The 11,682-nt window shown below is 42.8% G+C and overlaps 2 protein-coding genes across 3 annotated transcripts; one reads left to right on the top strand and one right to left on the bottom strand.

Annotated features, from left to right (window-relative positions):
- Window positions 1-78: 78 nt before the first annotated feature.
- On the bottom strand, window positions 79-6,414 carry tubgcp4 (tubulin gamma complex component 4). The gene is made up of 18 exons (XM_066701574.1): window positions 6,216-6,414; window positions 5,392-5,520; window positions 4,826-4,948; window positions 4,597-4,650; window positions 4,167-4,223; window positions 3,797-3,876; window positions 3,360-3,561; window positions 3,091-3,256; window positions 2,795-2,919; window positions 2,651-2,701; window positions 2,462-2,567; window positions 2,273-2,380; window positions 1,904-2,048; window positions 1,620-1,797; window positions 1,394-1,528; window positions 1,083-1,199; window positions 695-834; window positions 79-495 (listed from the first exon to the last, which is right to left on the bottom strand). The coding sequence occupies exons 1-18, from the start codon at window positions 6,291-6,293 to the stop codon at window positions 483-485; spliced, it is 2,007 nt and encodes a 668-aa protein (XP_066557671.1). The 5' UTR covers window positions 6,294-6,414; the 3' UTR covers window positions 79-482.
- Window positions 6,415-6,503: 89 nt separating this feature from the next.
- cdkn2aip (CDKN2A interacting protein) lies at window positions 6,504-10,943 on the top strand. 2 transcript variants are annotated; one of them, XM_066701573.1, is made up of 4 exons: window positions 6,504-6,584; window positions 7,399-7,800; window positions 8,160-8,260; window positions 8,954-10,943. In XM_066701573.1, exons 2-4 carry the CDS (start codon window positions 7,553-7,555, stop codon window positions 9,517-9,519), a joined length of 915 nt encoding a protein of 304 aa, XP_066557670.1. In that variant the 5' UTR covers window positions 6,504-6,584; window positions 7,399-7,552; the 3' UTR covers window positions 9,520-10,943. The 2 variants fall into 2 exon arrangements, with proteins under 2 accessions (XP_066557670.1, XP_066557669.1); XM_066701572.1 differs by having other exon boundaries at window positions 6,528-6,584; window positions 7,551-7,800.
- Window positions 10,944-11,682: the final 739 nt, after the last annotated feature.

Below are 11,682 nucleotides of genomic sequence, written 5' to 3'. Positions count from 1 at the left end.
ATGGGCCCTGCATTGCTTTATTTAAATGAATTCATTCTGTAGTCATAATGTATGTATAATAACACTCACCAACACCAATTGACAAGTTTAGGGACATTTATTTTCTTGTAATTTACCATCTTTACAATAATAATTTTTTTTACAGCTACATACAAATATATATATATATATATATATATATATATACACATACATATATATACACATACATATACACACACACGTGTATATATATATATATTATATATATATATATATATATATATATTTATTGTGAGAGAGAGAGAGAGAGGGAACCTGCAAAGTACTGGGAAGGGGGTCCAGTTGGGATGGAGTTTTCCATTTTCATTCACAAGTGTAATTCTTACAGAATAAAAGCTGTGATACTGAAGAGTAGCACCAGATAGTAATCCATCTTTTTCTGTGCCTACAAGATGAACTTCAGCCCTGAAAAACAGCACTCCAGCTGGGGGAGGAGTCTCTCACAATCCAAAACTGAAGAAAAAAGAAACACCATTAAGGATATTTTAAGTTAAGCATACCCTTTCTTTGGACCTGAACCAAGCTAGTGAAATTCTCCACACAATACTCAACAATAAATAAAACTAGTGTAGTACCATAACCTCAACGAACTTTGCCTTGGTCTACCCCCAAAGTCACCTTCATAGTCTGGCCCTTTCCCTCCGTGTCCTACCTGCCCAGCGTCCCCCCAGACTGGGTGTAGTACTTGTTGTAGTCAAGCCGCAACAACAGCTGGGCCAGGTCAGAGTTGATCTGGTGATTGCGAACATTTGACAGGATCTTGAAGAGCAGGAACGACTGCCGGCTGAAACCCTGAGAGAGAGATGAGAACAGAAGACTAATGTCAGGGAAAAACACGGAGGTGAGTGTATCTGTAAGGTATGAAAGGCTTCACAATATAATCTGTTTCTATCATGTTTTGCCAGGAAGGGCACAATGATCAGGTGAATTAATTGGTAATATTTTTGGGAACAGATACCAGTCAACCAACACATTTCTTCTGATGCAGTAGGTGGTTTGTGTGGCTGTAAAGAGCTTAGCGGTGAAAAAGGGTGTCCTACCTTGACTAGGATGTCCAACTGAGCAGTTCCCCTGTCGTCCAGTGGGCCCAGATTCTGACTGACCAGCGAGCAGAAATTGTGGCACAGCTCCAGGATCTCATTGAGGCAGTGAAACACCTGTAAACAATACAAAGCAGAAGGTTAGGAACAGAGAAAATGACATTGGAGGTTAGAGTAGATCAAACACAAACTGAGTATACTAGCTTTGACAACCGTAATAATAATAATTCTTCCTATAGTGTCCTGGCTTTGTACATTCAGAACCCCAGCCAGGAAAGGCCCGGGACATATTGCTGGAGAGGGCCACTTACTGGCTTAAGCAGAATGAAGGACTGTGCCAGCAGGTTGCTGAGGAAGTGATCGTGGGCCAATCGGATACTTTCAAAGTCACGGGTTGAGTTAATCTGCTGCAGAAGCTGGGAGAATTGGGACTCCAGCACATCCACCTGGAGTACAGAACAAAGTGCCACATTACCAGTGTAACAGCTGGTAACACTTCAGTCTAGAGTTACTATTGATGTGTGGAATCGTGAATACCTGCAAGTAGTACTGGAGGTTGTCTACTAAGAAGGCCATGTGGTTGCGTAGTCTCCACTTGACAGCGTCTGTCTGATTGGATTTCAGGTGCTTCCGCTGCATCTGTAGAGCCCAGCAATGCTGCAGCTCTGACTGCACCCTGCGAACACTGAGCAGGTAGCGGAACACCACATTGTACCTGAAAGAGAAGTGAGGAGGTCAAGTTTTGCAAGTCTGACAAGGGGTAATAGATGATGTCTGCTCTAAATGACATTGTGGAGCAGGGAGGGAAGTTAAACACTCACTTCTCCAGTATAGCAGGAGTGAACAGGATGTGTAAAGGCCACTGAACCTTATAGGCCAATCCCAGGGCAGCCCAGCCAGTGGGCGGCACTTCCCGGGGGGAGGACTCCTGAGGGGGTGTGGCTCCCTCGCGACTCCCAGCAGCATCTAAAACACAGATCACCTTCCATGACTTTTGATGCAGGCTGCAGACTCTTAGCATGTCCAAGCATGCATATGACAAGGCAGATATTAGAATAATACAGTTGATGTACCAAAGTAGGTCCCAGGACATGCAAGTAAACCTGGTCAATCAAAACATTTGCACTGTAAGTGATTCTCGAGGCCTGCAATCAGGATACTCAAGAGTCATGAGTCTGCGATCTTTTCACCTTTGGGCTCCTTTCCCTGGTAGTCAACGGTGAGGTGCAGGAGAGGGAGCAAGTTGTCATCATCGAGCAGCACCTTGTGAGCCGCCTGCTGGAACGCCACATTCACATCTGAAGAGGACGTACAAATGTCAAAGGAACATTTTGAATAATGTGGCACTAAACTACAGCAAGAAGCTCCAATCCTCTTACCATGCTCTGTGACAGCAGTGGGAGGCGTCTTCAGCATGAGCTGGGCGTGGTCGATGAACACCTGGAAGAGCTCCCCCCGTCCAAGCAGGTAGAAATCTTTAATGATCTAAAAAATAGAGCGGGGTCAACCAAAAAGGCACATGGACACAAAGACATGCTAATTTGCTCACAGTGTTGCCTTCCCCATACCTTGAGCTGACCCAGGAGATCAGATTCCTCCACCATCAGTGTCCACAGATGCTGCAGAAGAGAGAGAGAGAGAGAGTTGCTGAACCATCACTCTCAACAAGATGTTTATATATTTTTTGGCCACTACTTGAATGTCAGCCCCACCTCTGCCACCGTGCTGCGGATGGAATCAATGAGGTTCTCAAAATCCACCAGACTGAAGAGTGGCTGCTGTTTGAGCCGATGCAGCTCTGCGGCAAACAGCTCCTCCTGATGCTTCAGAATTGAGCCTGAGGGGGAGAAGCAGATAGCACAGAATGTTGGAATATCCATGGCAGAGGGGTGCGAGAAAAGTGAGGTTTCCAGGGCCTGAGACGGGATCCCAGCCGAGGCTAAAGCATGTCATCCCGGAACTAAGAGAAGTGAACAGGGAGTTTACAGTTTGTTTGTGTTTCTCTCACCAGAGCGGGATGGATTCTGATTTTGGTTCTCAAACATCTGGACAGACTCGCCCACAAAGAGGATCTTCTCAGCCACGCGCACAGGGATATAGGAGGGCAGCATCTCGGCACGCAGGGAGAACTGCTGGAGGGATGGAGCCAACATGTTCTCCTCCTCAGTCAGCCGCTAGAGATGCCAGGGACGGGTGGAGAAAAGGCTGTGACACCAAGTTCTCCAACACTAGTTCTTATATATGCCCACACACTTGTCTCATCCTCTCCTCACTTACCAGGTCCTGCAGCTCTCGTAGCTGTTTCCCACTCAGCCCTCCAATCCCCAGGTCTTCCTCCTCTTCCTCCTGGGCTGGGGTCACCCCTCCGACACTGGGACCCTGCTTCACAAAGAACTCCTCGCTCTGATCCAGCAGCAGCCCGTGCAGCATCCAGGCAGCCAGCTGTTTATACATGACGCCATGGCACACCGCCAGAATCCTTCACGACAGGATAGATGCTTCAGACACAAAGACTAGGGTCTACAGAACATTTCGCTGTAAGCATGCAACACATTTATCGCGGAGGTGTAACGTTACACTGTGATAAACCAAGGCAATAATGCTGCCCAATCACAGGTCATTAACAAAAGACTAACTATAGTTAAACACAGTAATCATTCAGCTGAACCTCCAAGCTGTACAATGTGTGAGGGATGGGAGTTGGTGGTACTCACTTCTCCAAGGCCATGCGCACAGGGGGGAGACCTCCACAGCTATGTTTATACACCGTTTCCAGGATCTGACAGCCATGGATCTGCAAAGCAAAGGGCAGTGGGCCCGAAAAAACCATGTCAGTTCTCTAATATACAGCCGGATCACATTTATCCTTAACAGTAGTGGCACTCTCACATACCCTAATTGTGCTCTCATTTCCTTTTTTTTTTTTTTTTTTTTTTAAATCCTTGTACTCTTGATCTAGTATGTTCGTGTTGTACTTATTGGATCTCAAAATATGTACTCAAAATGCCCAGTCAACCCGATTTTTTTTTTTTTTTGGGGGGGGTATATATTCCTCTCTGGGTTGTGGCTTAATGCAGATCTTACCTTCTGCGACTTAATGGATTCCACCACTACCATCACCGAGGGAAACAGCAACTGAAACTGAAGAACAGACACATTTACTGAGTGACAACTGGCTATTCCTGACAACTAGACCCATTCTTACTACGTAAACCTTTGTTATGCAAATCGTGTCAAATCATGTGCTGATTTGTCCAGGATTACTGTGCCATAGCTTGCTTAACATGTAAATAAAGTGGCAATCTCAAGACAATGACTTCATTCCAGTTACACGATTCTGTACTAGACTGCTTTACAAACAACATTTAAGAAACAAAGATGCATATTCATTGTGTGAGTTTATGTAAGTCTATTTTAATTATGTACCAAATTAATAGTGCTGTATTAAATAAGTAATATATATGTTTAACTGTACACTATTTCTCCAGTAAGATATTAGAGTGCTCTGTATTACCTGGTCCAGCCTGTAATTGACATGAGAGATGGTGAGATGGGGATCTGCCAGAAACTGAAACAAACAAAGCATAACATTTTAAAGTTGACTCAAACTGGAAGGTGAACTGTTCACTATAGTGTTCTAGAATGTTTCAAGGAATTCTATCATAGAATATATCTATGGACTTCCAATAGATTCAAATGTATTCACTCTAAGGGGAAGGGTTCAGCTCAGAGGTGCTCCCTACCTCCTGCTCAAGGTCCAGCAAGGCTTGGCGGTAAGGCTGCAGCATGGAGTCAAGCCCAGTGCAGATCGCTCTGAGGTAGATCCCATGGAGTCCAGACTGGTTTGGCTGAGCAGCATGGTGTTCCTGTGCATGGCAAACATAAAGCAGTCAGGACTACAGTGTGTAATGAGGGTATAAAATGCCCCCCACAGAGAGTCACCTGCACAGAACAGGGTTAATGCAATTCATAAGACAACGATCACATGGTTACAGTTCCATGTTTGAAAAAAGTGTATTTCACCAGTTTCTTGACAACCAGGTTGTCAATTAACAGGGTGAAAAATATAAAATAACATAAGCTACATATAATTCTGATCCTATATCATAACAGACCCTTCATGTCAAATCTGAGTCAATGGCGTGGCAGGAGCCAGGTTGTTGGTGAATGTGATGAAACCATACTTGTGTCCTCTGGGAATATTTTAGTGGTGTATTCATTGATTCATAAGGTCAGTTATTCTGGTGCAAGATCAGGGGACGCATACTGGCCATCCTCACTTCCCAGAGTTGCAGAGTCGGCGCCTCACCTGCTGGTGCACATGACCGGTGTGCTGCTCGATGAATTCAGTGAAGCGGATGTAGTCCGTGCCCAGCTTGCACACCCGGTTCAGGACGCTGCACTCGCTGGGGTGGAGGAAAGGCAGGTCCTGTGACACCTGGGAGGACAGTGAAAACAATGTGTGTGTAACTTTGCAATCACCGTTCAGAATACAGAATCCTAACATTATGTTGCCTAGGTGTCGTCTCATGAATCCATTATCATCCCTGTAGGAAATCAATGTTTTAATTAGAGATTCAGACAAAGTTAGGAATGTTAAGCTTATATTTAGGTTGATTACAGAGTATCATTTTGAGTAATTTGCACATAAATGTAGGTGTTTGTATTATATGCTGCATTTTGTATTCAGAAGACAACCATTTCTTCTGAATAATGGCTGACATTTAAGATTATGAAAATAAAATAGTTTAATTATTTCATTAATGTATATGTTGTTAATTCAACTGAAAATATGTTGTTCCTCACAGTATTGCAATAAAAAAGATTTGATTTATTACAGCACCAAAACAGCCCACTGTCCAAAGCAATTAAGCAATCTGTAGGGTAATTGTATATTAATAAATTAGCCTACATAAACGTCCATTTTTTTATAGAATCGTCCTGCAGTAATGCACATAATTTGTGAACACACATAAAATGCAGAATAACATAATTATACGTATTTGTTTTATATAAAAAAATTAATGTACTTCACGTACCCATTATTTACAAACAGTTTTATATTAGTTATTGTCACAATATAAGTTAGCATTTACCACCATCATAAAAAACCGCCGTTAGACTCAATGTTACCTGTAAACCGGTCCGTTTATTCCACGTAAATATGGTACCTGGGTACCCGCTTAAAGCCAGTAGCAGCTCATGGATCATTGTGATACCAGACCCAGGTACCACCGAGACTCGGGCTATATCGGGACAGAACCAGAACTTCCCTGCACATGAAAACACCGCCAAGCAAACCGCCGCAGCTCGATGACACAACGTGACAACATCGCAGTGTGTTCTGGGAAATGTAGTTTTGGGGTGATTAAAAGGTTCGGGTTGACAGTTTAAATAAAGCTACCGGACAAAACGGAAACGCTTTAATAGGTTGTGGGAGCCGTAGTTCTTTTCTCCGGTTGCATTCTGGGATATGTAGTACTGTTGGCGGCGAAGGAACAGGTTAGTTGCAGATTGTTTTTCGTGGTAAATCTGAAACAACCACAGCTATTTCCCTGTCAGAACTTCTTTTCGGATCTGATTTCTGTCTATAATTTCACGGCATGAGTTGCGCTACAGGAGAGGTTGCATGTTAAGTTTGTTTATTATTATTGGCCTCAGTTACACGTTGTGCTATGTATGTGTTTAGTGGTTTCTGTTCTTCCGTTCTTACAAACACATGAACAAAAATGTTTTGTTTCCCTGTGAGAATCGTCCCCTCTGTCTAATTTTGACACAAGGTGAAAACTCACAGACCCTTTTCTGTCAGGGAGGATCTTTGTAGAGTTTGCGGCATGGTGGCAATGCTAGATGGGCCTTGTGTGTTTGTGTGTGTTCCTTTTTCTGCATGGCGTGCGATCTAAGTCAATACATGTAGTTTGGTATGTTTAAAACAGAAGAGTAATAACTGTTATTACTTAAAAAGTGTACATTTTACATCTAAAACCTAGGGGCACAGCTCATGCTTAGATTCCTTCTCATGTTTTCTTGCATAAGCTTAATTTAAAATAACGTTTATCCTCACAGTACAGGTAGGTTCGATTGTTAAAAGCAGGTGTATCTTATTTATTCATGTTTATGTTTGTATACGTTTAAGAACATAGATGCATGTTCCTATCACAATCAAATTATTAATTATGCAAGCAACTAATTGTAGCTATGTTTCTCCCATTTAAATGTTGCCAGAATCGCTTGACTCCCCATGTAAAAGTCAAATGAAGCATAATTAATGGAAATCCACAAAATGTAGTTCCCTAACTTTCCCTTGTGTTTTTAGGCTGCAGTGTTAGCAGTGAAGCCACTGGCATTGTATATTAAAGGGGAGACCTAGTTGGAAATGTTCAATTCTGGCAACAAGGACAGCTGTTGGGAATCCCAGCAGAAGGGTACCAGGTGCTGATTAACACTAAAGCCTACATGGTGTTGCAGTGATGGCGGAGGGGAGGAGCGGAGAGGACATTGTAGCCGAGTTCCTCCGTCAGAACCCCCACCAGGCGCAGTGGGTGGAATCTCTCCGGGGGCATTGTGAGACGGACAAGCAGTGGAGCGCCAGGCGTGAGTTCATCCTGCGAAATATGGAGGTCTTTCCCACCATCCAGCCAGGCATCCCCAGCCCCAGCCTGGACCGCCTACTCGCGCTCTCTATGGCATGGGCTAACCACGTTTTCCTGGGTTGCCGGTGAGTCCCATTCAAAATTGAAAAAAAAAAAATGTCATCCCAATCTTGGCACGGATTCTCCATCTTCAGATTATTCACCTGGGATGATCCGTGTTAACTTCTGCAGCCTTAACACAGCAGTGAGTGTAGTAATCTCTTACCACATACCAGAGCTCCGTTTATCAGAGAAGAACATTAGGTTCCCTACAGTTACGACATTTCAGTGATTATATACAACCTAGATACAAACCTAAATAAGAAAAAATAAAATAAAAAAAGCCAATCGGGTTTTAGAGAAAAGACTGCATAAGGACATCATTAAAAACACTAGATATGCCAGCATGAGTAAAGCATGTGTTTGTTTGTATACCCACTCTCAGGTATAGCCAGCCTGTAATGGACAAGATTATGGAGATGGCAGAAGGTGTCGTTGTTCAAGATGCTCCAGTTTTTAGGACAAGAGATGAGATAATGGGCAAAGGTAAGAGCTGCAGGAAGTAAAATGTATATATAGATTAACACAAGATTTAATATTTTATATGCTGTGTACTTTAAAATTATAATTAAAATGCAGAATAAATAATTGGGGGGCAAACATATCTAAAGACAGCAGTGAGATCACAAAGCACAACATTACCATTATGCTCACTAATGATTGAGTGCACCAATTGTGGATATTCTACTCTAAAAATCATAAAGGAATCCCACAGACGAGTATTTCTTTTTTCCTCCCCGATTGATGTTTCACAAATTCCACAGAGTTTAAAGGCATCTTCTAGCAGGGCACGCTGCCATGTCATAGGCTCACTCACATTGGCATTTGTGCAGAGGCTGAGAAACCCATCTTCTTTTCATATCCTGTGTTGTCTGATTGTAGTGGATGAAAGCTGGGGGTGGGGGGGGACAATATAAAGCTCTGAAACCTTTTAAGTTTGTGAGAGAGAAAATTATTCAAAAAAGTGAGGTCTAGTACTGGAGGTGAAATGAAAGAGGCTTTATTTTGGTTCAGGTTGATCTTTCAATACTTTGTTTTAATCAATTTAAATCACAAGAATGGCTTCCTTTGCCCCTTACTCCCTAGTTTAATATTTCACTGGTATCAGAGTGAGTGATGTTAGCAAGACACTGGCTAATCAGCTGCCATGGGATGCTTTTTTGATCTACTCTTTGTCAGGCGGGGAGACTGACGGCTCGGGAAAGAAGCTGAGGCCTGGCAGCAGTGGAGTCCGAGCCTCTGGACGAGGGGGGACCAAACCCGGACCCTCGCCGCAGGCACCCATCGAGCACCAGCCCTTTTTCAACCGCTTGTACAAGGCAGTGGCCTGGAAGCTAGTTTCGGCAGGAGGATTCGGACCCAACCTGGACCACTATGACATCCTGCGGGCCTGTGTGGAGGCGTCCAAGTCCAGCCTGAGCTGTGTGTTCGTGCCCCTGAAGGACATCCCCGACCTGCCTGCCAGCCGTGTCCAGAAGGAGGGCCAGGTGTGCGAGCTGCGCTGCCAGACAGTCTATTTGGGCACTGGCTACGGCCGCAGCGAAGATACCGCCAGGGCCATGGCTGCCAAGGAGGCCCTCAAGACCTTCCAGGGTCGCAAGGTCACAGTGAAGGTATGCCGGCGGAAGTACCGTGGGAAGGACGTGGAGGACTTGGTCCTGCAGGACGACCAGCTGAGGAACTCGGGCATCCCCCCTGCACTCGGCTACCCCTTCCTTCCTGAGCAGCAGGCAGCCACCCTTTAATACTGCAAAAGACTGCAAAGCATCTTGAATTAGTTTTGTTTTTGTTTTGAGGCGGGGGGTTGTTGGCTTTCTTTCTCTGCTGCTCCTCTTAACTGCTCTGGTATCTCAGCAGGATTTATGTGAAAATCCCTTAGTAGTTTTTTTTTTTTTTTTTAATAAATATGTAACCCTGGTCTTGAAAGAGCTGTTCTAGAGCATTCTGACGACAATGCAGGCAGAAGAAACTGAATCGGTTGTGTCAGAATGCAGCCATCAGGTGGCACCATTTAGACATACAATTTCATTAGTGTTCGAGTTCAGATTCAGTGGAAAGGAAGAATCGGTTTAAGTTTGTGTTGATTTAATATATAGAAATAACATTTTGATGAATCTGACACTACAAAGCTTAATAGTTTACCCTTAAAATCTTGGGAATGTTCTTTTATTAGAATGTGGCATTTGATGAGGGTCATGTTGGACTGTGTCAAATCAATCTTCTACACTCTAGTTTTCAGTCAAAGCATTCTCGATAAGTACAAGGCAAATGGTTAATTTATAGTCTTTTAGTTTTAACACATTAAATTATAGCCCTGTATAAGTTTATTGGAAATCCATGTATTACAAATCTCATAATGCTGATGTTACCAGTTTCAATATTTTTTGGTTTGATTTGTTTGTAATGTGAAGATATAATAGAGATTAAGTGCATCTGAATTTCAAAGAACATGTCAAATGATCTTCCCAAGCAAAGCATAAAAGAGAATGCAAGTTTAAAAAAAAATGGAAGTGCATAAATGTCTGTTCGCATTGTGACGCACAGTATTTTGAAGGTGCAAGTACCACTAGGCCTATGTTTTCTGATTCTTTGAGTACGAATAACTTACTCCTCTGTTCACCATAAATCACAGCAGTTACCATTTCCAACTTATTTTTTCAAACACTTTAATCGTTTTGAGAGAAGGCAGCAGGTATAGTACTGTATTATGACCTGCTACTGCAGGGAAGTGCACTCACTGTCCAACAAACTGCTGAAATTCGTCTTGCTATAAGTTGGTACATTGATTTCAGGTATTACAATTAAAGCAGAAGATTTACACATTTATTAGTTTAAATTTCAAAAGTTATAGAATCATTACAAATCAATAAGTTCAGTCCATTGCAATCAAAGAAAGGGATTGTTCAGGCACACCCAAAGGAGAGCTCTCTGAGTAGAGAGACAAAGGCAGCTTTGTTCTGTAATCGTGGTGAAGGGAACTGAATGCAGTCTAATGAGGTCATAAGATAGTGTCGTGCATGGGTAGAACTGAATAGCAAAAGATTGCTGTGGGGGCCGGTTAATACATGGAGTTGTCAACAGTTGTCTTGGCATGACTATTTGATCCAAAATACAGTTTATGTTCTTATTTTGTTGTAAGTATAGTAGGAATAAAATATTTTTAAAAGTATGTTTGGTTTTGTTGCACTAGTGTATTGTTTCATTGTTTTTTATGTTCATATTACTAGACATGTGGCATCCTTGATCTCATCCTCTAAGTCTGTGGTCTTCAATCCCTGGAGGGCCATGTGTATGCTGGTTTTCAATCCAATAGACTCCTTCAATTACTTAATTGGTCTAATTGTTTAATTGGCTAGATGCATTTAAATGCCTATCCAGGCCCCGGGATATTTTATAAGCAACTGTGTCTTGAATCAAATGCACTTTTAGACCATCAACTGTAAAATACCTCGCAATATATTTTTTAAATGTCCAATTAATTTTTCAATTTGACTAAGTAATTGAGGACTCTTGGAACAAAAACCAGCATACACACGGCCCTCCAGGAATGGAGTTTGAGACCACTGCTCTAAATGTACACTGAAGGCAGAAACGGGTTGCAGGTGCTGAAGGTTTAAACGTGCTCTTTAATGGAACAGCGAAGTGTGAATTGGTAAGCACTACAGCACTAACCCTGGTCCTGGAGAGCCGCAATCCTGTAGGATTTCCAGGCTGCTCTAAATGACTAATTAAAGATTACCTTGAACACTGGGACATTTTGCCTAATTAAGACACAGTTGGTTCAATTAAGTAGTTAACGATCTGGATAGAACAAAAGCCCGTAGACCCTGTGGCTCTCCAGGACCAAGGTTAGCCACCCCTGCACTACAGGCTTCAGCACAAGGGATCCTTTGAAAAGTATGAAGTGG

This window comes from Amia ocellicauda, chromosome 4 (genome assembly GCF_036373705.1).
Source record: "Amia ocellicauda isolate fAmiCal2 chromosome 4, fAmiCal2.hap1, whole genome shotgun sequence".
Classification (NCBI taxonomy): Eukaryota; Metazoa; Chordata; class Actinopteri; order Amiiformes; family Amiidae; genus Amia; species Amia ocellicauda.
Note: the sequence above shows the minus strand (reverse complement) of the source record. Positions and strands in the feature narration are given on the sequence as shown.